The sequence below is a fragment of the Pteropus alecto genome, unplaced genomic scaffold, assembly GCF_000325575.1.
Source record: "Pteropus alecto unplaced genomic scaffold, ASM32557v1 scaffold131, whole genome shotgun sequence".
Lineage (NCBI taxonomy): Eukaryota > Metazoa > Chordata > Mammalia > Chiroptera > Pteropodidae > Pteropus > Pteropus alecto.
The window spans coordinates 18,112,478-18,140,199 of NW_006434709.1; the positions used below are offsets into that span (position 1 = coordinate 18,112,478).

A 27,722-nucleotide genomic window follows, 5' to 3' on the forward strand; every position below is an offset into this window, starting at 1 on the left:
TTCATCTCCATGTGAATTGCCTTCCTCCTCATTGAAGTGCCAAACCACAACCTCACCCCTTCTTTATCCTTACCTGTCCTTGGTTTCCCTACTCTTAAGGAACCCCCAAATGTACATATGTAATAAACTTGGTTATTTCCTTCTGTTAATTTGTCTCATGTTAATTTGATTATACCAGCCAGAACAATTTAGAAAGGTACAGAAAAAATTATTCTCCCTCTCCTATCACAGCAGCTTTCTTTTAAAAAGGGTAGGTGAGGAGGTTGTTAGGTTAATATTAGAGCTGATTTATCTTCATAGCTTTTATGGCCTCTCAAAACACACTTTATCTAAAATATATTCTGCACAACTGTATAAAAATAATTTTCTAAACTTTTTAAGAATTGTTTTAAATGCGTATGTATAATCATATGTATAATACTAGTTGGCAAAGTCTGAAAATTCCTTAGAATTCTCCTGTCCTGTTGTCAGAAAAAATTGAATGACTTTAAAAAGTAGATGTCCTCTCGAGCTCATTTATTTATCCAGGTTATCAATACCTTTCGGTCTTTTAGTTATTTTTCAACTCTGTAAATTTTAGAAAATGGATAATGTACATAATCCTAGTCTATTCAAATGCAAATTAATTGTGTGGTGGTAGGAGCAATTGATTATTATCGCCCTGTAGATAGATCCATTTTGCATCTATTTGTAAATTCATTTCAGAATTCCTTATCTCCTGTATGTCTCTCTGCTCCTTGAATTCTCCTTGGAACCAGTTGTAACTCTTAACAATTCCATTGTTAGTTAATGAATTAAGTAAAACCTTGGGCAGATACTCACATTATTTCTTATATCCTCTTTTGAAAGCCATCCTTTAACATCAGAAATTATAGTTTGGTAGTGTTATTTTTCCAGGATGTGCCAAGATGCCATGTTTACTGACTCCTTAATAGTAAAGCAGTACACATTCGCCTGACAGAGTCAATTGTTTAAGGTTACTGAAATTGATTTCGCACCTTAAAAAAAAATAGCCCCAGACTTTTCAAAAGAAGATATAAGTCCATCATACAGCAAGAATCATTAGAAATACATCTTTAATTTTAAAAACCCAATATGCAATCTACCAAATAGTTTGTTACACGATTATTAAGGCTCAATCTGTTTTATATTTGTATTGATATGACATAGAATCATATTTTAAGGTATAATATTTAATCATTATTAAAGAAGGCCTTCTAACTGAATTTATAAGAAAGGGGTTGCATCATAAGCCCAGTTCCAGAATAAAGAGAACTAAATCCTAGAACTGTCTAATATATAAATCAGGTATAAAAATTCCAGCATTTATGTATATGCTGGAAAGTATCTGTTTTCATACCTTTTTAAGTGGATAAACTATTTATATTCTCATAGGAAAAAAAAAAGTCCCTAAATTCTGATCTGTACAATTGATCGGGTAACCATCAAGCTATGAATTCATTTACACAGTTGATATGATCCTTTGACTGGCAAGGCAACCAGACCTGAACAATAAGAACAGGAAAACTAGTCAGAAACTGGTCAAGTCCTTAGAAGCCTGCTCTGTGTCAATCAAACAGCTGACCTCCAAACTGTCAAACTCAGGAAGGGTTGATCTAAATTACCTATATTAAGATGCTAGAAAGGCATAGTTCCTCTTTTACTCACTTCCTCCTCTCTTTTCGACCTTAAAAGCAGGGGTTTTTGTTATCATAGTTATTATCTTGAAGATCATCATTTACTTTCTAGCAAAGGAGATTCCACTTAATTTGTAATTCTAAGGGGACCCTACCTGATTTTTCACTTACAGGACTTATGGTCACATTTGACCTTCTGCCATTTCTGAGGTCAGAAGAATTGTATTTAAAAAAACCTCTCCTCCCTACACTGAATGTTAATTTAACACTAAGTAATGAATATTTAAGGATCCTAATAGATGTGCAAATTAACAATTATGCCGTAGCACCCCGCTGTTAATGCTATCAACCTTTACATTGCTGCAGAAACTCAATTTAGGCTTAGTCAGTGTTTTGTTACTAATTCCAGCGCTGAATCTTGAGATGCTCCTGAAGGCTGGGTGGCTGGTAAATAAATGACCAGCAGTGAGGTAGCCACAGATGCGGGGTAACCTGTGAAGCATGAGGAGAGATTAATTGAACCCTTTGCTGAAATTATTTTGAGGTGTAAATATTCATTAAGTTCATCTGAATCCGACTCTGTATTCTTTATGGGCAGGATTCCATAAAACAGATTTGAAAGTAATGGCAGTAATTAACCCAGCTGACTTCCCTGGAATTGTGCAGCAGCATCAGCTCCAGTCCGCCTCCATATTTATGATGAGCGGACTGAAGTCACTTCAGAATGTGCCATGCCAAATAATGGGGAAAGATGGTGGAATTTTTTTTAAATGACACACACAGAGATTTGCCCTCCTATACATCAACAGTGAGTCTCAAGCATATGATATTATGAGCAATGCATCAAGTGGAGTTAAAATGAACAATACCAATTCATTTTAACAGTCAACTTTTGCGTTCTTTGCCGTTACAGCAAAATAATGAAAAGCAATAAAATCTGCTGATTTATACAAACCATCATAAATGTTTGTTTTAATGTTTTTGGAACAGATTACAATGAACGTAATACAATATTAAATAAAACATAAGACATAAACTCTCGGCCGACAAATAAATGTTGTTTGGAAGAACATTATTATATCGGTTTTGACTCAACACAAATCTAGTAAATAGAGAAAAATACCTCCTAATCATATTTAAGATTCAACATAAATTGAAGGTGTATTAATATCATATGAGGACTAAAAAATATCCAAAAAATAGGTTACACATTTTTAAAGTTTAATCTTTTGCTGTAAATATTGAAAGGAAGTTATAAACAGAATTATAACTGCTAACACCAGACTTTTCATTAGAAAACACTTACCTGACTTTGAAAAATAAAAATGTTACCTCTTAGAAATCCAGGTAAAACAATCTAGTATCTTTAATTTTGTTCATCTTTTAAAGAAAAATACTCTAAATTTAAAGTATTAGCATAAATAGGATGACAGCAGAACTAGCATAAAATAATCGTAATATGACTTAGACTTCAAGAGTCTTGTGTTAATTACAAATAATACTTTATCAAAATACAGTATCTTAGAGTCTGTACTTTTGGGAAACAATATTCATGAACTTTAAAAATCATCTTTAATGCACATAAATATTTTAACTAGCATCCAATACTGGGATTCCATTTTAAAAGGAAATTCTCCAAGCAAAATGCAATATGTCTTAGTGACTCGTACTAAAATATGTATATCAACAGAAATAACTTCTTTGCAATACACACCAGAATACAAATATATTTTTTAAATGATAATACCATGGGGGAAAGACAGGTACCAGACATAGCTGATGATAACTCACCAATGTGGTAAGAGGACAGGAAGATAAATAATTCAAAATCACAGATACTTCCACAACTCCATTTTAGCCTGTGGTTTCAGCATCATTCTACACCTAGCCACACTTCAGAGATGAGCAAGAGGGAAAATTAAGTATTCGGGTCTATGTTTCCTTTGTTTCACCTTCCGGTACGGGTGCTAACATACCAAGAAGAGACAGGGACTAGAGGATAATAAATATGGCATCTGGGTGAGCCAGAGTGCAAAACAATCAGCCACTGAGTAACCAAAAATCAAAAACACTTTAGCCAAGCTGGTGGTTGGGTCAATTTCAATAGGAAGCAAAACATCACGCAAATTATAGATACATTTTAGATCAAACCCATAGGGTGCAAACATATCAAAAGCATAAAATATAGATTATTTGGTTTTAGGTCTAAGCTTCTCTAAACAGAACCAATGGATCTGTCTTAAGCCCTCTCTTCAGAAGTCATTTCCACTATACAATAGCAGAACCGTGTGTGGTTTCTGTGAATTACATATTTGAAAAGTGGGTCATCGTCATTAACTCTTGCTACTCCTACTGGGTTACACAGGCACCAGCTTTTTCCGGGTCTTCTCCATCGATTTTAATCCACTTCTTTTCTATTTCAACCTGTTATGCAAAAGCAAAACATGGACAGCATTAACAAAGGCAACACAGCACTAACATCTGTTCAGTTCTACCTCATACATGAGGCAAGGGCTAGAGCCACCTCATCCTTGGACACAGACACAGCCTGTCTACCCTCTCATGTTAGTTCCATAGTGAGGCACTCTGCTGTCCTTTTGGGCAACAAACCCTCCCCACCCACGGGATCTTCCTTCCCTCTAGCGTCAAATCTTGAAGAGAACTGAAACTCTCCTCTCTTCTAAGTCAAACATAGGTTTTAGAAATGTATACAGAATACCTATGTTGATAAGACATTTAGAGATCTGGCTAAACATGTGATCAATTATACCCCCATATCATATATCCAGGCTTTAGCCCACTTAACATTTATAACACCCCCAAAATCATCTCTTTAATAAACTAAAACAAACTAGTTTACAAACTAGTAAACTGAGCTGAACCAACTGCCTACGCCTCATCTTTTTCATCGCAACGTAAGCATTAAGTGGCCTTCCTGGAACACTCTCGATAAGGAAGCCCTCCCTCACTCTCTGTCCCATTACCCCATTTTATTCTCTTCTTAGAACCTGTCGCTATTTGAAATTACATTATTTATTTATTCACTAATTATTTCTTGTTCCTCCACTTGAAAGTAAGCTTCATGAGGACAGAGACCTGTCTCTTACTCACTCCTGTGTCCCTGGCATCTAGATCAGCACCTGTCACATTAAAATTGTTCAATAAATATTTATTAAATGGAAGATGATATTTCAAAACCGATTGCCACCAAGTGCAGATCAACTAGTAAATGCTATCAAAGTGAAAGAGACTTTATTATATAATTTTGAGTGTCCTCTAAACCTGTGTGAAATTGGCACATCCCAAGAAAAGGAAAATAGGTATGAATGAAGTTTCCATGTGCATTTGACCCACATTTCAGTCACACATATTTATACACCTAGTGCTACAAGTCGAGTTTCCCAAGAAACAAGCTCTGAGATGGAGACTGATATGCAGTTTACTGTGGAGTGCTGTTGGGGTCAACACCTGTTGGGGAGGGGAGGGAAGGGAAAGAAGCAGAATGGGAAGAAGGAGAAGTTGGGCTGCAATCCAGTCACAATAAAAGCTTCAGCAGACACCTAGAGAGAGCTGAAGCTAGGATGGCCCTGCAGAGTTATCCCGAGCTGAGGAAAAAGGGTCTTTATATCCCTATATCCATTAGTCACTGGACCAAGGCAGTTTTCTTCAGCCAGGGCAATTCCCAGCTGCTGGGGGAATAAGTGCTTTGGTCCCCAAGGTGCTACACGGGACAGCAGCCACCCATCATTAACTTTAGCTATAGAAAAAATAATCAATGGACCCAAACATATAGACTTCTAAACAGATGGTTCAAAATAAACATATTACTGTATTATAGAACCACCAGTTGGTGTTTATGATGTTTTATATAATCATACTATTTTTTAATATAAATAAATGAGTGGAAAATCTGAATGGCACTAATCATAACTGAGATTCAAGTAACATAAGATTTTAAAATGGTATTAAAAAGTATAAAATGCAACTCATGTGCAAGAAAAAAGGAAAATATATAAATTCTAAACTGAATCAACTGCTTGTTATTTGCTGTTTAATTTTTGTGATTTTTGAAATATTTTCTAATTAAATATTATATTTGTAAACAGAACCACTAATGTCACCATTTCAAGATATTACAGGAAATGTGCGGCAGAGGTTCTCTCTGTATTTACTATCTTTGAAGCTGAGAAGAAAAGCCAGTTTAGAGACAGGTGCAAGTACACGTCACTCTTTAATTCATCTGGCCCAAGAATGCAGAAGCACTCATGGCAAACATTTATTCAAGTTGTTATAACAGAGTAACTCAGCATTTCCCAAGGGGTGCTTCACAGAATACTATCCCAGAAGATATGGATAGATGTTTTACATGCACATATATATGCCCCAAAGGCAAGATGCTATAATCAATGAGTTGGGCAAAATAGGGTTAACAAGTTTCTTTAATGCAGGACTTCTCAGAACCTTCATTAAACATTAATTTAGTGTATGACATTCCTGAACTTATTTTTCCTTGGCTCATTATATGGGACCCTTGTTCCACAGACAATTGGGCAATGCTATTCTAATATAATTTATATTATAAATATGCTTCTGAAACGTGAATTCATTTCTGATGCCATGTTTTTCATTAAGATCTGAATTAAGTACATGGCACTGTGTGCTCAGGTGCCTAATGTTCTCTAGGATTGAGGGGGAAGAACTAGGCTCACTGATGACCTTCAGGTTTGGATGGTCAGGCTCTTTAGGTCAAATACACACACACTCACACACATACATGGTCACTTAAGAGGGCAAAGCAAATATTCAAAGTAAGATCAGGTCCCAGCTCTAGAAGCCCCACCTTGAGCCAGTCGGCTTTAGGAGGTACCTGAATGTTGTAGCAAGCTCGCTGATGAACGTGTTTCTGTGGCTGGACATCACTCTCCACCCCCAAAGACCTGACCTCTGTCCTTGAGGCACAGGTGTCAAGCATCCCAAACTGAACAGTAGCAAATGGATACCAATCAGAGGGAATTTCTTGATCTGATCCAAGTTCTAGTTTGTATGACAAACAATGGGGATGATCAGGACCTTGAAGAAAAAAATCAAATTGTCAAAGTCTTTCAATGGCCCTTAAACATTTCTCTTGAATCTAAGAGGCACCGATCCCTCTCTTTAACAATGAATTCCATCAGCACTATGGCAGTGTGAATCCCATTTGAACAAAATACCATCTAAATTCCCAATTCTGCAATAACTAGGGGGAAATCTATCTGCATTTTTTAAGTACTAGCTTTAAAATAAGTACAACTTTATTACTATATACATGAATATATTAACTCCTAAAAATGTTTTCTATTAGTATATTGTTTCTTTAATTAAGAGATAAGTGATATATATTAAGTATCATTATTTAGCTACAATGTGCATAGGATCTGTAAAAAAACTTTCTTAATAGACTGAATAAGCTCTTATATTAACTCTTAATTTATTTATTTTCTTACTACTTCTTTGGACAGTTAATGCAAAGGTAAACTTCAACCTAAATTAAGTCACATTATAAAAAATTCTTATTTTTTAAAGTTAATGAAATTTTACTACTTTTCAGAAAATATTCTAGGCCAAGAATTCCTTTTTTCAGCAGAACAGATTATATTTTAGTATATTAATTTTCACTCATCTTCCTTAAAGCTTTGAGTGGAACAGATGCACAGTGCAGAGATGGGCATATTGGCTTTCAATGTTTCAATCTATTTATTTTCATTTAATTCAATTTGCTATTTATTGAGCATCTACTCTATGCCAGGCCAGGCTCTGTGCCAGACCAAGAAATGTCAAATATATGCAAAGATTTTAAAGTATGGTCATGTACTCTGTGTGTGTGTGTGTGTGTGTGTGTGTGTGTAACAATGAAGTAAAAAAAATATTTTTATTATAATCACTGTATTAACTTTATAAATGTTCCATGATTCTGTTGCATTGTCCACAGCATCTACATATCCAATGCAGCTATCTTTACTTAAATAAATGTATGAGGTGAGAGTAATTTCAAAAGCTAGAATTAAATTACTGTAGCACTGACATAGTTTCAGAAAGAACATTTCCATCAGAATATAGCTTTAGGCACAGAAACAAGAGTTTAAAGGATTTCACTTAATTCTTAAAAGATAAATTGCCTTTCATTCTTTACAACCTGTTTCTTGTAGAGAAACTAATAGAATTCTAAGACTGTAAAAGGCCTTGAGAAGTCATCAATCAATTAACCAACAGAGGCTCATTATCCATCCCTAACACTTACATGTAGGGTAGGACAATCGTGGCCTCTGAGGTGCTCTAAGCTACCCAGATCACTGCAGGCAAGTGATAACTTTATTCACACACACACACACATACCCAGGAGAGATTCCACAATCCATTACCCTTTCTAGTCTTCTGCCTGCAGTGAGGACACAGTAAGCTCATTTAAACTTAATTCAGGTCCTCTTATGTCCTCTATGGCACAGTGGTTAAGAACACAAACACTGGACCAGATTGCCCAGAGTCTAATCCCAGCTCTGCTTACTTAACAGTTGTGCAATCCTAGGCAAGTTACTTGATCTCTCTGAGCCTCAGTTTCCCCATCTGAAAATAGGAATGAAGATGATAATAATAACATGAACCTTATAGGATTGTTGTAAGGATAAAACAAAGCAGTCAGCACACCTAGAGCATTAAAGCCATGCATGGTACACGATAGTAGTGTAGATATAAGTGCAGGACATACATGATCACTTTGCAAAGCACTATGTGATTATAAATCCAATATTATTGATTACCATAATTTTGCTAATGAAGGGACTGTGAATTCTACACTTTTAAAGCTGAAAATAATATTGGAAATGATGTAATTTGATATTCACATTTTAAAGGAAGAAGCTTTTTGGAACCTTTTGCAAAATTACCTAATTGAAGACCTATAAAATTACAAGATCTAGTACTCTAAAGGTATCAGAAATAAAACATTTCTACCTGCTTTTCTAAAAAAAAAAAAATGATAAAAGATAAAGGAGTGCATTGTTTAAGTTTTCTGACATTCTTCCCAGCTTTTAAAAACTCGCAATATTCTACAATGCTTAATAACACACCCCCTTCCCTTTAGACTTTGATCTCCATGATGAAAGGATCATGTCTGTCCCTTGGACAATGTCTGGTACATTTGGGCTCAAAAGATATTTGCTGAATTTACAAATAAATGAATAAAAGATAGAAAAAAACTGTTATTTAATCTCAGTACTGACCAGCAGGGGGCACTCTCAGGCTTTGGTAATTGTTATTCTCAGAACCAAGTTCTCAGCACAGGGAATGCAAATGACAAAATCTATTTAGGTCTTGTCCATACCTGGGCCCTCTTGAACCAAAATATTTCACATCTGAAACTGAATTGTTGAGAGTTAGAGGGTACAAATGGAAGGAGGATGACACAAGTGGAGGAGGAGAGAGCAACGAGTGTGCTGATGACAGAGAGCAAGGAAAAAAAGTAAAGCCAAATTAAATTTTAAAATTGGTAAAATTGGAAGGTAGAGATATATATTCATTAATTGACCCTCCACCTCTCCCACTCCCCTTTCTACTTCTGTGCCACCATCTGCACCTCCTCCGGCTAACTAGTGTTCTCATTCCTCCTCCTCTTTCTCTTCCTTTCCCTCTCCATCCACCTCTTTTTCCTCTCCTCCACTCCTCCCACCCCTTTAGGCCCCACCAAAGCCTGTCCTCAGGAAAGGCTCCTCTATTCCTCTGCTGTCATTCACACCTTAGTCTGAACGAACCACCTGAGCTACCTGCCCAAGGCCAACCTTTGCTGTAAAATGAAAGACTTGCCCACTGTTAAAGGAATATTAAATGTTGACATGCTAGTAGAAGAGACATTTAAGGGGCCAGCAGCCCTTCCTACCTCCCCTGAAATCATATATAAGTAAAAAAGAAGTCTATCCTGATCCCAAAAATCCACAGGAAAAATAAATTTTAAAAATGTTTAAATTAGTACCTGGTAAACTAGTTCATATATTCTCTTTCATTTTCCATATTTAAAAAAAATTTTTTTTAAGAAACTAGTTTGAAATGGGTAATGTTTTAAAGACTTTTAAAAAAAATACTGTCTCTATAAACACTCAATTGATTTAAAAATCATATAGAAAAATAAAGATGCATTCTAAGACCCTGTTACTCTAAATGTGGTCCGTGGGCCTGCAGCACTGACCTGAGAATGAGTGAGAAACACTGTAAAAAATGCTGATCCAGAATCTACATTTTAACCAGGTGATTCCTGTGCACACAAAAGTTTGAGAAGCACCGACTTGGGACAAAGATTTCCTCTCTGCCCCAACCTCACTGTTTCTCCTCTAAAAGCAAATTGCCAGGTACCCTCTCACCCTCTGCGTTACCCTCCTCTACTCCCACAACGTGAAGCCAAGACAGGACCACACAATCCCAGCCCCCTTCAGAGCCACTCCATGCCACCCAGACTCTACTTGACACAGCCCCACTCCACTGCCTGTTCCAGGGGCCTCTTCTTTGCACACAGATTTCATCTAAACAAAGCAGCTTTGATCCCGAAGGATTTATTCAGTAAAGTATCACTGTATAATTGACTGGAATGTTTGTAAAATATTGTTCTGTGTGGGCCTGGTGCTATTAAAGTCCTCAAAAGGAATTCCTGAAGGCCAAGATCAAGTCTGGCAGCCTCTCTGGGGATACTCACTCTTATAATTGTTCTCAGTGAGCTCAACTGCTAGTAAATACGATGAGAGAGCAATAACAGAGCTCTAGAAGACACAGGGACACAGAGCGGGTAGGGATGATCTCTGCCTAGAGGACCACAACAGCTTCCACAGGAGGTACCAGGTCAGTAGTTCTCAATCTTGGCTTCCTGAGAGCCTTGTATAAATGTTCATACCTGGGCCTCCCTTGCCCCAGTCATGGTTGGGACAGGGCCTAAATATGCTCAGAATGTCTCCCTTCCTACCAGCCACCTGTGCGCATACAATCGACTCCTGAATCTCTCCTCTCCAATGAAGGCCTGACTTTCTCAAACGAGGTATGACTGTCACAGACAGAGTGCCTGAAAACACTTTGGAAACCCTGTTGACAAACCACACCCCAACGCATGGTTCCCAAGTCCTTCCTATGCTGGTTTCCCCTCCCACCATACCCTTGGTCCTAAAATTAGGCACGATCTCCTGTCTACACTGTTTCTATCCTTGATGGACTCCTACTGATTCTTCTGATCTCCTGCCTACACAGCTGTGTCTCTGCTGTTTCTATCCTTGATGGACTCCTACTGATTCTTCCATGCCAAACTTACCCAATCCCTCCTCCGCAAAGCCTTCCTGAGTACCCCCAGTGGTTTATCACTCCTTTCTGAGATCCCTATTACATGTACATGCCTGGAATAGAGCACATTTCCACAGCACATTTGGAGAGCAGCTTCTGGATTTGTCTCACCTACTAAGACTGTTACATTTCTGGATAGCAGGGATCACGTTTGCCTTTGTATCTCCCAAGGGCCCAGCACTGGGTGTTTGTGGAATGAATGAGGTTAATTAGGGGATCTAAGCTATGAGCCCTCTTGTCAATAAATTCCTGTTGACTGAATCAATTAACTATACATCAGCTCACAACAGTGTTATAAACTGGATCATTTTCACAAGCTTTATAGGATGTTCCCCTTCCAAAATCTGAAAAATAAGTGTGGCAGCCATGGAAGAGTTGCCAGAGTGCCTGCTCTGAGGCAGAGCAGCCTTGGAACGGGCTGTTTAAGAGCCTGAATCCCTGCCTCTCTGAGAAGCCAGCACGCTGAACCCTTTTGTGCTCCTCTCTCAGGAACATAATTAGTACTGCGAATCTATGCAAAAGCCATGTTTGGCCTTTTGTTCCAATCTTAGTGACCATCTCTAGGACCAAAGGAAAATGACAGGGGTCAGGTCACCAGCCAGACCTCAGGGGAGATCTAGGGACCCAGGTCCAGACTGCCTTCCTCTCTTCTCCCTTTTAGTTTAGCAAAATAAAAGGCAATGATATTCCGATTTTCATAACTCCTCTCTCCTAAAAGTAGCACAAATGATTTTTAGAATAGATCATTTGGAAGCTTGTGCTCAAAACCTCAAAACTTGTTTTTCTGGGATAAAGATAATCTGCAAATGGTTTTAACTTGCTTCTCCAGCAGAGTTATAAAAAGCAGGAAACATTACCTCTGTGGATTATGTCATGACAGACATTCCCACCACACTAGAGTTGACCAGGAGGTGCCATCAGAGGCCATGCACTGTGACCAAGCTATCCCACCCCCACCTCACCCTGCCCTGAGCTTGAGCTGCCCTCACTAGTCCTTGGGACTAAAACCGTAACTAATGTGATTCATGAGAATTTTGCAGAGCTGAATTTGGCATTGATGGAGAACAGTGGGGGGTATCATGGAGGTCTACTGTTAGGGTGGGGGGCTTACCTTCTGAACAGGGGCCCGGGGCTCCTCAGACACCTGGCTGTCTCTCTTGCCTGCTGGACCCTGTCCATAGCCCAAGCTACAATCAGTTCACAGATGTTAAGCCAGCAAACTGCAAGTCAGAGGCAAGGTGGTGCTGTACCCTCCAGGGTGCGGTCCATGCCGCTGCTCCCCATGTTCACTGTAGTTTGGAGCTCGCTCCTCCTGCCCCAGGACTGAGGGTCCCAGAGAGCATGGCTCTCAAGCCAGGCCACACATTAGGTTCACCTCGGGGGCCTTCAAAACATATGGGTGCCTGGGCCCCTCCCCCAGAGATTCTGATTTAATTGGTTAAAGTGGAGCCTAAAACATCAGGAATATTTAAAAGCTCTCAGGCTATTCTAACATACAGCCAGGTTTGAGAAACACTGGTACAGGGCCATCCTGAATTAAAAATGCTTCCTCTGAAGTCCACAGCCTGGACAGTCTATGATGAAATTAAGTTTTCCTGAAGGACCAGACTAGCTGTGAGCTTTTAGGAAGTAGAGCTCCGATCTTATCTTTAGCCCCAGCTCCTGATGGGGCACTTGGTGTACAATAAGTGCTCAGTAAAGATCTGGTTGAATCAATTAATCCATCAACTCAAACCCCCTAAATCTGCCCCCAATCTAGCTCGACAGTCCAGTGTTCTGCTAGAAATAATAAAACTAAATCAGGGAGCAGTCTTAATTTCAAAAAATTTTTGCTCCATTATATTACTCCCACTATCAACTTACTTCTCTAAAATAAATGTGGTACTAGGACTCTTTTCAAAGCTCTGAACATCTAGGTTAATTGTTTTCTTTGCAAACACTTAAAAAATTAACTGAATTTTTAATGCTTAGGTTGTATCTACCTAATTCTGAAATGACTAGTTGACATGGACAAATTGGTCAACTCAGCAAAGAAATCAATTTGGGTAAAAACGAAAAGCAGTCTTAATTCAAAAAGCAGGGAGCAAAAATCTAAGGAGGAAGTAGTACTAGTTGAGAACGCTAAAATGCCCAGGTAGACCAATAGGCGGCAGATCTTTAAAGGTTAATTAGGGAATCTAAGCTATGTGAGCAATATTTTTAATATTTGAGGTTGACAACTGATGTGTAGAAGTCAACTACACATTTTCCTTCAGTGCCACCATCTACAACAAAATCCTGGCCAAGGATGGTATTTACGATACTTAGAAAAAAAAATGTAAGCTAAATTTATCTGGTGGAGACAGGTATAAGAGGATGAAATAAATTAGCTGTGGGACGAAACAGTCCCTCGCCCACCCGCGATATATAAGCATGGCTTCAGCGGACGGAAGTCACCATCCGTCTCAGCCTGGTCTCCACCCAAGGAGGAGGGTGGAAACTCTGAAGCTATGTCACACGAAAATCAACCTGGGGTGCTGAATATTTACTTGAATGTTTATCAGGAAGCCGGTCTATCTTCCATACCACGGCCCGGTAGGCACTCTCATATTTTGCTGACCCCACAGTGACCTGTATGACAGGCTCACATTCAGGTTCATGTAAATTCCCCAGACATGCCCGGCGGTTCATTTTGGCTTTCAGGGACTTCTGCCTCTGGAGGTTCATGGTCCAGAGGGCCTTGATCCACTGTGATGGGACAGGAAAGTGTATCATTATGTTGTCGCAAGACCTCAAGGAACTGGTGTGGGGTGGTCTCTGTGCCGATGGGGTCATGTTTACAAAGGCCTGGAGCTCCACATATGCTCCCTGGACAACCACGACAGACTTCAGAGAAAAGGGAAGATCTTCCCCATTGTACAAAGTCTTGAAACGCATCAGCTCAAAACGGCAGGCATCCAGAGGTACAAACTTAATGATTCTTGATTGCTCAAATTCTTGTGCTTTCACACACTTATGAAAACAGTAGTCAAGAATATCGATCCCCTTCTTTTCTGGGTCTTTTTCAAAATACTGTTCATTTCGCTTCTGCAGCTCAAGATCATTCAATGTTAAAAAGCATTCCGCGTTGCCATTCACAAAGCAGAGGCAACAGATTTGAGTTATCACAGCACTTTCAACCAATTTTCCTTCTTCTTTAGTGATTTTACCCCAAAAGTTGTCCACAATGTCCAGGGAAATTTCCTGTTCCTCGTAGCTCCGCTTTGGTTTTGAAACAGCTGGCAGCTTCATCAGCTCTTCCTCTACAGTAGTCAGAAAGTCGAGGAAGTCATGGTGCTCTGTGGACCCCAACTTCAGCATCTGTTCTATGTCTGGCTCGTGGACTACTTCTGTCTTAGAATGGTATTTTCTTTTTTCTGTGTAAGACACATGTTCAATCTTCACAGTATGGATTTTTCCTGCCACACTGAAATTCTCGAGTTTGGGTTCAGAAAGCCTGCAATGTGGATCGAGCTGTAACTCTCTAAATGGTTTTTCTAACCCCTTCTCATAATACATTTGTAAAATTCCTCCAGGTAAGACTTTTAAGAAAATTGGTCCCCACTGACGAGAAGACATCATGTTCTTCTTCTCAGGAATTCTCAGCATGAAAGACCATCCTGTTTTGGGCCGGCTCCTGAAGAGCGTGTGGGGAACAAAGGAAGAGGCAGTGTCTCCGGCATACAGACGTGGCATAGACAAATTTCTAAATGATTCTTCATTCTCAGCTGATTGGAGATGCTCAAGCTTCTCACAGATGTAGTTGAGTGAACACTGATTTAAGCTTTTTTGATCAATGGGCATCTCTTTGTCTCTCGGCAGCAACGTTTTTCTGCTTCCTGGAGGGTCAAAGGTGAACTGGGAAGCACTGCCTTCATCTTTCCAAAATGGACTTGAAAAGGCACAATCCTCCCGAAAATACTGAAACTGGAGAGCATCGCTTCTAGCCTGAGGAGGGGTAATTTCATCTGCAAGATTGACTTTGGGAGCTGGATGTGTACACGAGCGGTCATCGGGTAAGGAAGCAGGGGGTAAACAGGTTGGTTTAGCAGGCAACACGGAAGAATCTGCACCTGGTGTTATGAGGGGACTGTTTGAAGATAATTCTGGAATAGGATAAAGCACGTGAGTCCCTGCTTTAGAGATGCCAGGAAAACCTGGGAAGTCTTTGGTCGGTGTAGAGAGAGGAGAGTTACTTGGAGGTCCTGGACTGAAGTAAAAGTCTACAATGGGAGAGGAGAGAGGGGTACTGCCAGTGGAGGAAGATCCACTGGGAAATTCCTTAGGACCGGAAAGGTTCAGCTTAAGTCCGTTGGGTCTACAGATGCCTTGATTCTCGAGAGGGAAATTCTTTGACTTTTGAGAAGACTGGAAAGCAGTGTCGTCATCAAATGTGACCCAGTTGCCTGGGTTTGTAGAACACATCTTTGAAATCAGATTGTGATCTTGTCAATGAATCAGATATGTTGTCTCTGTTAAAGGAGAAAGAGAAAATAAGAATATGAAATGAGGGGGAAAATTCAAGTTACTAGAGGTCTTTAGTTCTGAGGAAAAAAGCACCCAGATTTCTAGGTTAACTGAGTCAAAGTCATAGACGCGGAATGTCGAATGGTGGTTACCAGGGGCTCGGGGAGCAGAAAACGGGGTGTTGCTGTGCAACAGGTATAGAGTTTTGATCATGCAAGATGGAAAAGTTCTAGAAATCTGTTGTATGACGATGTGCATATAGTTTACAATACTGTACACTTAAAATTTTGTTAAGAGGGTTTTAAGAATTATTTTTATCACCACTAAAAGAAAAACCTTCAAAACTTTTAAATCAATTCAAAAAGACTTTATTTGAATAATTACTATGTAGCTAGACCTTGTTAGTGCTATAGAAAACACAACAGAAGATAAAAACCCAATTTATAATGAACTTGTCATCCACTGACAGCCCCAAAACATGCATGAGGTTTACAGTTCAGAAGCATTTTCAAATTCATGATCTCATTTATCAAAACCACCCTAGGAGGTGCATATCATTAGTCCCGTTTCATAGCAGAGATGACTTAGGTTTAGCATCATTGCCTAAAGTCACCCGACTGGTAAGAGGCAGAACTAGAATTTTTTTTTTTAATAACAGCTTTATTCACACACATAAAATTCACACATTCTTTTTAAAACAATTCAGTGATACTTAGTACATTCACACAGTTGTACAACTATAACCACCATCCAATTCCAGAACATTCTAATTACGCCAGAAATAAACCCTGCACCTACTAGTAGTCATTCCCCATTCTTCCTATCCCCTGGCAACCACTAATTTACTTCATTTTTCTATGAATTTGCCTCGTCTGGACATTTCATATAAATAGAATCTACAATATATAGCCTCTTCTGTCTGGCTTCCTTCAGTCAGCATATGTTTTCAAAGCTCATCCATGTTGTAGTATGCATCAGTATTTCATTCCTTTTTATGGCTGAATAATATATCATTGTGAGGATATCCCATATTTTGTTCACTTATTCATTAGCTGAGGGACATTCGGTTTGTTTATTTTTATTTTTATTTTTATTTTTTTACAAATAATACTGCTATAAGCATTTGTGTATAAGATTCTGTGTGATTGTTTCTCTCGGGTATATACCTAGGCCTGGAAAGAACCAGAATTTGAACACAGGTCATTTCATGTCAATCTAATATAACCTAAATTATTGAAATTATTCTAATGACAACAGAGGCAATGAGCTATAAGGGCCACAGCACGGACCCGGGGTTGGGTACCCAACTTCTAGGCACTGCTCTGGCACTCACTCCAGACATTCAGTGATTAGCCTGGAATCGTCTCTGAGTTTTTTCTGACTCTACAGCAATTCTATGGTGGTTGACATCCAGCTGAAATTTTTTTCAAAAGCAGAAATTGTGCTACCGCTGGGGTTTTTTGACCAAAACTCCAAACTGAAAGTAAAACTCCATGAGATCTACTGATGGGAAAACTCAAACCCTGCTGGAATAAAGGCCACGAGAAAGGCATATTTTCTCCCTTCTTGTGGATAATGAAGGCTCAACCAATCAATCATTCAGGCTTGGAAAAGAGCCAACACAGAGAGGGCGAGAGGGCCTGGGGCTCCACTGGGGACAGGGCAGCTCAGTGTTGTCATTTGCTAAATCAGCACATTCTTGAGGGCACAAAACCCACAAGGGAGCAGCAGCGCAGGCCAGCTGGCTCTTTCTAGGGGGCATTTCACTGTCACTGTCCTGGGGCTGCAGCTGCCATAAAGCACTTTGTTTTCAGGGCAGGAAGAGCAGTGTTTCAAGGGACCGCCAGAAGCCTTAGAGTCTGGAAATCTGCAGCAATACTTCTTGACCCATTTCACTTCACCCTCTTCAGAAGGAATCCAGCCAAAATAACTCTTCATATAGGGTGAGAGATTATGTAAATATTTACTTTTGTTGAGTTTATTAAAAAGAAAGAAAAAGAAAACCAAGAGAAGAAATAATTCAGCTTCAGACTGACTCCTGATCTAAACCAAACATTTTGCCTCATCTGTTTTCCACTGGTAGCTTCAAAATATGAAACAGTCACACATTGGTTTCTTCAGTTTTTGCTTACTGTGGAGAAAAGTGATATCCATAAACCAGATAAAGAAATGAATCCCATTACATTTTAAGTGACCGCTGAACTTTAGAAAGCACACCTTGCAAAAAATCTAACTTTAATGCAAAAATCTATGCAAAACACATTCTTCCTCCTACACGGGCCTCTTCCATATGAGGCGCTCAACAAACGCAATGTAAGTGTAATTCGACCAAACAGAATCCTGTATTGTGCCCAACGGGAACCCAAACCTCTGTCCCTGTTTAAACAGTAAAACTTAGATGCCGCTCTGCAGTGAGAGGCTAAGACTCCAGACCCTGTGGTCACGGGCAGGTTTGTTTCCCCGCTATGCTCCTCTTTCTCTTCTCTATCCCTCTTGCTGCTCTTCCTTATCAATCCTTTTTATACTCGTTTCCATTTCTCTCTTACCTCTATCTGATCTCATCTTTCTATTCTAGTCTCAAAGCAGCAACTAGTCAGTTTTTCCCAAAGTCAACAACTAGAAGCAATTCCATCCAGCATTTTTCATCTCTTTCCTTCCCTCCTAACCCATCCCCACCCCCCAGTAGGGTAAGGGGCCACATCCTGTCCAGAGCCCTGATCTGTCCGAGGCCACCTGGGTCTCAGAGAGGGATGAGAAAGCTCAGAGTCGAGAGGTCTAGAATGCGTCTTCTTTTAGTCATCTGCAACTTCATCCCCATCTACTTTAAGACACATGAGAGTATTCAAGCACCAACACCTATTTAACCTCAGTATTTTTTTTTCTGCACTCAAATGGGATAGGCCTCCCTCCCAGAGGGCCGAGTCCTCCCATTTACAGTCTTTTCATAGGCAACATCTCACTTAGATTTTATGACAATCCAGAATGGACCACAGCATTTGAACGCCTTCTCGAAAGTCCAGGATCCAATTAGTACAGAGCTGGAAACCCAGGAGTCCAGCTGCCTTCCTCTGAAGCAAAAATTCCTCTGGCTCAATTCCCTGGCTTTTTCCTTAAATGTGAATTCCATCACACCCTACATGCCCCAGTCCTTTCAGAGGTCTGTTTTCGGTCAATCTGGATTATCCTGCCAACTCCTAGAAAATAATTCCAGACAAAATTCAGAGACAGGGCAAGAAATCAATCTCTGAGTTTGAAGGTTTCCAGGGGAGTGTTTGCTTCCCCTTAAGACTTAGACATTCTTTTCGGCTGCCTATTTTCAAAGCTGTTTCAGAATACATTGAACTCAAGATCAAATTGAAAGTAAATGCACATGCCAGCTCACACTGGGAATAACAAGGATCTAGGCAGACCATGGTTTCCAACCTCTCGCCTCAACACATGTGACAGATAGCATTTGACAGCCTAGCATATTCTCTTGGAGGTTCACAGAGTTTAACAACCCCCCAAAATATTTAGGTAAGCCTTAAAACAATTAATTATCCCCACCATGCAAAATGTCAAATCGGCAAAAGAAGGCCCCAGGCCCTAGTCAACAGAGAAAGGCTTCACTTACACACAATTCCTGCATTCCATCCCTTTCTTCCACTCAAGAAATACTGGAATCCTTAAAGAGTATTACAGAGATTACAATAAATTTATTCTAAATTGTTTTAAAAAGAAAATCTTTCACAAATAGTCACGTCTTAAATACTAAAAATATTGCAAATTACTTGCTGTAAGCCTTATGCATAAGAAGCACTGGCATGGAAAAGTGGTCTCACCAAAAAGAATTTGGGAACAAAACTTTCAAGTTATTGTAGGAAAAAATCATATATTCTTTGAGAGTCAGAGTGAGGCTTTCTCAGGGAGGGATCATGTCTCATTCAATAGGGCATCTTCCACATTGCTCCAAATGTCTGACAAAAGTAAATTTTCAACTGAATAATTTTAAATGGTCTATTCAGTTTTCCATAAAATAAATCTCTAGGCTATTACCTTCCCCAGTTCAAAGAACCACTGAATTTTAGGGTTAGGCATAAACTGGAAGTATTCTGTTCAACTAACCACACCAACATTTATCAAGTATTTACTATGTGCTCATGGCAAGCTAAGGGCTATATGTGCATGATCTCATTTAATCCTCACAACTCCATCAAATAATAACACATTTTGTAGAAGAGGAAAATAGGCTCAGAGAGGTTAAGCTACTGTCTAAAGTCACCCAGCCAGTAAGAGGCATACCTGAACTGTGACCAGATCTGCCTGATCCCAAAGTCCACGCTCAATGCCACCCACCACCCCAGAGGGTCCCAAGAGATCCGATGACTGGCTGATGTCCATATCTTAACTGCCACTTTTAAGTACTTTCCACCACTCAGCCCTTTACTAAGGAGAGAGCTCCAGAGTAGGAGCCACCCCTTCCTGCAGCCAGAAACACTCTAGACTAGAAGGATTTGGTTCTCACCTGAGAGAAGCCTATTTCTCCACAAAGCTCACCACATGTATCTGCCGCTGGACACCACAGGCTGTGGGAAAGGCAAGCTCTGAGACAGTGTTCCCCATGAATGCTCAAGAACAACAGCAGCTCAGTATCAATTTGGGTCAATTCTGAGAATGGCTTTCATCACTCGGCCTGCCCTACTTCTGGCCCTTCTCAACTGCATCAACTGGCCAGCCCACCCTCAGGGATGAACAATCTTTCAGACTTGCTGCCCAATAAACGCATATAGGTGCCACCTGCTCTTCTAGTGGCTATCTTGGTAGACTGTCTAATTCCCCAAACGTTGTATAACTCCCTGCATCATCCCTCCTCCCATGCCATCCCCTACCTGCCTCTATTCTTAAAGGTCTACTCCTGCTGTTCTTTGGTTTTCCTTTGCTTTTCTCCAGAAACTATTCAAATAAAATATAAATATGAACTTCTACTTTTACCTGCAGATTGTCAAAATCCAATAGGATGCACTTGGTTGTTGAATCAGCATTCCAAGTTATCTGCAACTGAAGACTGTCCCTACCTCAGAGTGTTTTCTGTGGAGATCAACTCCCTCTAGGATGATCTGCAGGGTCTGGCTTCTCTGTACCTGCCAGACACTGGGGAAGGACTGATGCTGAAGGGACATTTAGCAGAGAGAACTCAGGGAAGCATCACAGACACTAAGCAGTAGCCTCCGGGTATCAGCCCCTCCCGAGCTATCGTTGTTGTCGAGCTGACTCCTACTCAAGCCTCATAAACACATCTGGACCCTCAGGGACACCCTCGCCTTTGCACAGGGCTGAATTTAGTCTTTTATGCCTTTGACTTTATGCTCTGTAACAATGCTGCATAATCTAGAGAAAGAATGTCTTCATGTCAGTATCTATGTGGTTTCATTGGCTGTCACCCAAGTAAGGAATTCTCCAACTCACCCCAGGGCTGGACTCTTCAACTGCCACATTGAAACTAGATGGGAGTTGCATTTGCAAAGCCTCCTTCTTGTTCTATATAGTTAGACGACTGAAATCTAAGTACCTTCCTTGCTCTTCTGGGTCGTACACTTTGGAAACAAAGGCAAAGTCAAGGGCAGGCCAGTGTGCAAAATGTATCCAGGAAGAATTTTTTTTAAAGGTTTGCTATAAAAGTGTTGAAAATATTATTCATGTAGAATGTTTCCCTTTAAGGGGAAACTAAAAGTTTGGAACAGAAAGGAATCATAAGACAACACGAAACCCTAAGTAAAGTGAAAACACTTGTAGAGCACACACTCGCCGTGGGTTACAGAAGTGCCCACTGCATGTACTGCATGTATTATTTGCACACATGCTCTGCAGCCCACCATATTTAATCACAAACATGTGTGGTATTTAGTTCAGCTATGTGACAGGAAATACCATTTGTAAAACATTAAAGCACAGCAAAACCTATCCAAGCCTTCCATTATTGTCTGTGCTGGTTCCAACTTAGCTCCCCAAACCCACTCTTCCCCTGTGGCATTTAACCTCTACTTTTCCAGGATGAATTTGGGTCCCAGCTATTATTTTAACCTTGATAATCTGCTCATTTCCTAAATTTAGAGTGTAATATGAACAGATACCAACTCAGACAGGCTAGTCCCAGATGATCTCTACATGAAGAAAGAAAAGATTTAAGGCTAGGCGGGCATTCTGATTTCCAAATTTTATTCTTCTCACCAGGACATTTTTATGGAGTATCCAATACCATGTCACGTCACTGTCATAGATGCTATGGAAATTTGCTAAATGGAGGTCTCTGAGCCTCAATTTTTTCATCTGTAAAATGGTGATATTTGCCTCATTTGTAAATTGCCCCATAATACATAGTCTATACAGTGTTCTTTTCTCTTTCTCTCTCTCCCGTTTCCCCTCTCCCATTCTAGCTTTCCTTTCCCTAGTCAGAAAGAAATTAGAGCCCAGATTCTGGAGTTTACTTTTCATCAGGTCAACTTGCTATACATCCTTTTCTAAAACTGTCTCCCTTTGGCCTGGCTCATGATCACGCATGCCACTACCCTGCCTTCTAGATGTGATCTGTTCCTATCACAGTCCTATCCTTGTGGCTGAGCCCTGCTCAAGGCTCCTGCTTAAAGACAGCATCCCCCAAAGTGGAGAGAAGTTAACAAACAGTGTGGGGAAAAAGGCCCATGGTCAAACACATGCAGCTTTCTTCATGGAAAAGACCCAGGTGGAGTGTGTGCTTCAGAACATTCTGGAACATGCTATTCTAAGATAAAGTTCTTGGGGCTAGGCAACATACAGTCCACTTTGAACTCTGGATAGCTTGGCCTTTTTGTCCTGTTGCCAGCTTCTCTGTTCTGACCATGAGGACCAGTTTCTTTGGTTTAGTAGAGTCTCGGCTTCACTCTCAGGACGAGCAGCAGCCACAGATTCCCTCCCCCAGGATACCAGCATCATCACAGGAGGACGTGCCCCCTTCGCTTTCCCTGACAGAGGACCAGGGCTTCCAGACAGGCCACGAGCTCTTGCCTTTGACTTCGGCATGCAAAGGCTTTGCTCCCCAAGGCATCCTCTGGGCACTGAGGGTGGCATCTGGCAGCTCCCTTCACTGCCCCTCTGACTATCAGCACTAAAGCCTCCCACCCCTGGTCCCAGCCCCTCCTGGCCAGAGCAGGGAGACCATCAGGCGGCTCAGACCCGCTCACGGGATGGGGCTCTGGAATGCTGCAGGATGCCCAGTGCTCGTTCTGCCTGGTCTCTCCCCAACCTCCCCACGTCCAGCACCAGGTCATTGACCCTTCACAGGCCTCTGGGACCCTCCTCAGTTCCCCGCTACAGAGGGTCAAGGAGGGAACTCTGTAGGACTATGGGACCAGGGTCAGCCTCTTGTGTGCGACTTGAATGAGTGGTGCCGAACCCTTGGGTTGCTCTTTTAAAGAAAAGTGAGCACCCTGTACACTCCACAGCCAAGTCTTGCCCAGGTTATGAAGAAAGCAAACTACCTTAATCGGGGCCCTATTTGTACTGGACACAGCTGGGACTCATGGTCTCAACTGGCCATCTGCCTGGCCTCAAGGTCTGGTGTCCATCCTTAGGAGCTGGAGGTGGCAGGATGGGGAGCTTTGGAGCCATGATTAAGAGGAAGCCCTCCCTCATGGGTGTTCATCCTCTTTTTCACAGCAATCAACCCACAGAGATAGAACATTACAGATGTCTACTGTGCAGACTTTCATGCCAAAGTCACCTGGCCTCTCATCTCAGTTCCTGCACTTATTGGCCCTGAGCCATGTTGCTTAACATCTTTTGGACTCAATTTCCTCATGTATAAAGTGAAAATAAATAAGACCTACTTCCTAAAGACCAAATACATTAATACTAAATTAATAAGTAAGATGCTATATTGTAGGCACTCGAAAAATGGTAGCATAGCGCTTAAAGGGAAGGGTTCTTGAATCTGCATTGATCATTCTACAATTTGGAGGGCTCAAGAAGCAGGTTGGGCCAGACCTGCAGGGGATGCTGCCAAGAGTCCTGGGGTGCCTGTCCAATCCTGAACAGTTCTCTTGTTCTTCAGCAAGAGAAAATCAAGGTGCAAGCCTGATGTGTGCTGAACCAAGGTGTGAAATGAAAGACATTACTTAATCAAGCAAGTCAGCACAGCACCTGGAGATGTCAAATGTAATCAGAGAAAAAGACAGCTCAAAAGTGACATAGTCCCTTTCTACATGTGACTGACATGTAAGGTGAAAACCTGAAAACCTGGGACCACACTTGTCATCCACAATCCAGATTCGGCATCGCTCTATATCACAATGGGAATGACTCACTCCCCGGGGGACCTCTGGCAATGTCTGAAGACATTTTTAGTTGTCTTTAGGGAATACTATTAGCATTTAGTAGGTGGAGGCCAGGAATGCTACTAAACATCCTACAATGCACAAGACAGCTCCCACAACAAAGAATTATTCAGCCCTAAATAGCACAAGTGCCACGGTTGAAAAATCCTGCTCTACACTGAGGTCAGTGAGCTGAGTGTGGTGAGCAGTGTCCACCCTTCTGTGTGTGTCTACTTTGTAGACAATAAATTGGAGACTTACGTTCAGCAACTTGCCTGAGATGGCACAACCAGAAAAAGGTACTAACTATCAGTTCTGAACCCTGTCTCAGGCCCAAATCTCATGCTCTTTCCGCTACGTCACAGACTACCGGGATGGGAATCAGAACAGGAGAGAGCACAGATAAAGGAATATTTTAAAAGAAGACTTGACAGGACTTGGCCACCAAATGTGATCTAGAAAATATGGGAAAAGGGAAAGTCTGGCACTTAGAAAAGCAGAGACAGAGGCAGGAAGAGGAGCAGGTCGACCACAGGTCGGTCAGGTCTGAGATACCTCTAGCAAGGGGCTAGGAATACAAGACGGTATGTAGAGAAAACCAGGGGCTACAGATGTAGAGCTGGGGGTCATTCTCAGAGCTGTGGAGGGTGGGGACAAGACAGACAGATGACCTCTGGGTTTGGTAATTTCGTCAACAGTGACAGTGTTGGGGGCAACTTCGGCAGCAGGTGGGGGTGAGGGCAGGCTGCCAGTCTGGAAGCAAAGGAAGCATGGATGCTGGAGCTTGTGGACAGAGGCTGGGCTCAGCTGTCCATGTCTTGGCCACCCCACCCCCAGCCCCTGGTCCCTAGGTTTCTGCTCTCTCTGGGGCTCTGCTGTTTCCTGGGTGGACTGATTTCTGGCAGCCCTAGTAACAGCCTGCCCTTCATACCGTATCTACTTTGTCTCAGGAGCATGAAAGGGCTGCAAGCCTTCTTATTCTCTGAAAAATCCAGCCCACCCGTGGCTGGGAAAAGGAGGCAGACGAGGGAGCCTTCGTGCAGGCAAGGGCCTGCCAACAAGACCTGCTTTCAGGGCTGCCTTCTGGGATTTATATTCCCGTGGGTTCTCCAGTGGGAAGAGCAAGGCGCTCACGGAAATGAGGAAGGTCATTATCTTCTCAGGGGCCCCCAGGGCTAGGCTGGGGTACAGGGCCCTGTGGTTGTTAGATGGCAGCTCCTGGATTTTGATTCTAAATTTTCACAGGAAATCATGAAAATGAGGTGGGTACAGGGGCTTGGCTCAGATCACACATTTCAAACATGCAAATCCTCCATCCTCTCTTCCCTGCAGGCCCACAGGCCCTCCTGAAGAATAAGCAGCAAGTCCTGGAAGTTTAAAGAACTATAAAGAGGATCTCTCTCTGACCTTAAATATTTGGGGTGGGGGTGGGGGGGTGGAACCAAAATTGGCCACTTTGTTATGAAAATTGGTCAAGTAATTTATCTTAATTACCATGTAATTGCTTTTAGAGTTTTGAAAGGATGCGATGGTTAAATGGCCCAGAAAGAATATTTAAGGCTTTAAAATGTGATTGCTTCCTGCACACTCATGGTGCTGCAAGGAGACTGGAATGGCCCGTACGAGAAGTTAAGGACCATCATCTGCCGGAGAGTCTCCTAGGATCTTCGTGGTTGGATGCTGGGCTTTGGGGAAGGTCTTCCAAATATTCTCGTACCCATTCCTGTGTCACACACCCCCTGCTCATTCCTTCAGCAAATAGTTACAGTATCTTCTAAGTGCTGGGACCTAGGTGAAGGTACCATGCAGACCACAGGGATGAGTAAGACTTGATTCACTGGTCATGTGGTGGAGAAAGAGAGTTCAGAAGTTAGACCTGTGTGTAAATCCCAGCCCTGCCACTGACTAGCTGAGACATGGGGCAAAGTTACTTTAATTCTATGAACCTCAGTTTCTTTGGTATGAAACAGTATACTAGTAGTCAACTTTTAGGGTTTGTTGTGGGCTAAAATGTATTCCCCCCAATTCAGTCGTAACCCCCAGCACCTCAGTAGGGCCTCAGAAGAGATATTTAAGTTAAAATGCGGCCCTGAGACGGTGTGACTGGTGTCTCTATAAGAGGTTAGGACACACCGACACCAGGCAGGTGAACACACAGAAAATGCTATGTGAGGGCAACCATCTGCAAGCCAAGGAAAGAGGCCTCAGAAGAAACCAAACCTGCCAATGCCTTGATCTTGGACTTCTAGCTTCCAAACCTGTGAGAAACACATTTCTGTTGCGTGAGTTGCCCAGCCTGTGGTATTTTGTCATGGAGGCCTGAGCAAACCGAGACAGGGCTCTTGTGCATACTAAATAAAGTAACATCTGTAAAACAGCAAATACGGGGGGAGATCATAGAGGCTGTTGTTACCATAGATTCCTGCTCTGAAGGTCCTTAAAACCTGGTAGAAAAGACCAGAGTAAACAACAAATGACAAATTGTGCTCGTCTCCTGTGCTGAAGTGCACTGGGAGGTTTGGAGAGGACAATCCTGGCTCATGGGCAGAGAGGGACATGGGGAGGGGGCTTCTGCTTGGGCGGAGACGGAGGCAGCGGATCTGGCATCAGTGATCACACCGTTTGCTCACGTTTCTCTGCACTGGGTCATGTGCCAGTTAACACCAGCATAAGGGGATTTTTCCCACCTGGCTTCCATTCCAGCCACTCTAAGCAGACACAAAGTCCAGTTCTGCACACGTGGATCATCACTATGGCAGGTCTCTTCCTTGGCTGCCCAAACTGGGCTGCAAGCCACAGAGACAACCTCAGAAGTGATCAGGGCTGTGTGTGTACCCCAAATCAAATGCATTTTGGTTTATCTGTGGCCAGTCCTAGGCTGTTGCTGACCACCAAGCTCATCTGGAAATGTCCACACCATTGTGAATACAGAGGTAGGAACCACTGCCTTACAGAGAAAAACACATGTTTGCTTTGTTCCTGGCCACTCCCGGGAATTCCATGAATGTATATAAGTATAAATACATAACAACTTGAGCAATTCCAAAAATAGAGAAAGATTTTAAAAATCATTTACTGAGGTCCTATTTACAAACCAAATTTAGAAGACCAACATTTACTTGGGCTCTTAATTTGAAATGTTGATTATCACACCAAAAAATAACATTTGTGTCTCTTAATCTACAGGGAGTGTGTGCAAAATATTTGTGAATTTTATTGCATTTCAGAGGCCAATAAAGGCTTTAGTGAAGAATTTTACACTTAGAGCAAAGTCTGATTACAAACATTCTTTAAGTGGATGCAAATGAATAGATGTGCCAACTGACATTCTCAGCAATGGGCATTAGCTTATATTTAAACTTACGGATCTCTAAGTCTCAACCTGAGGCAACTGAGCCCTATGACCTCCACCATCCTGACTCTGAGTCCCCATTTAAATGAGTAAAATTCCCAGCCTCCTCACGGAAGACCCCAGGTGCCTCTGCATAGCCCTGCCCAGAGAGACCCACGACGAGCTCCTGACATATCCAGCCCAGCACCACAAGGGGCTCACGTGGCCGCTAAGATGCCGGCAAGTCTCCCACGGGACACCGCCCAAGGCTCTGCTCTCTCACACACCCACTCCTCCACCAGACCTTCGGATTACTACTCACAGCACACAAAGGTCCCTCTGGGTGAGGTCCCACAGCTGTTTGCCCAGCCTGGGAGCCAGGAAGCCAGCGTTTGAGATTTTGTTCCAGTTCTGCTTCTCTCTGGCTCTGTAAGTTAAAACAAGTCACTGCTGGTAAGTGGTTTCCAAGGTCCCTTCAAACTAACAATCTATGAAGACGAATTCTCCTTGCAAAGAGTCATGTGCCTCCCTGAAGACCTTTTCCTACCTAAACTTGTGAGGATGCCTGCGACGATGCTTCAGGTGAGGCGGCTT

The 27,722-nt window shown here is 41.7% G+C and overlaps 1 protein-coding gene across 1 annotated transcript; it reads right to left on the reverse strand.

Moving 5' to 3' along the window:
• Window positions 1-2,578: 2,578 nt before the first annotated feature.
• On the reverse strand, window positions 2,579-27,555 carry STON1 (stonin 1). The gene is made up of 4 exons (XM_015587645.2): window positions 27,451-27,555; window positions 13,514-15,475; window positions 6,505-6,707; window positions 2,579-4,061 (listed from the first exon to the last, which is right to left on the reverse strand). The coding sequence occupies exons 2-4, from the start codon at window positions 15,426-15,428 to the stop codon at window positions 3,987-3,989; spliced, it is 2,193 nt and encodes a 730-aa protein (XP_015443131.1). The 5' UTR covers window positions 15,429-15,475; window positions 27,451-27,555; the 3' UTR covers window positions 2,579-3,986.
• Window positions 27,556-27,722: the final 167 nt, after the last annotated feature.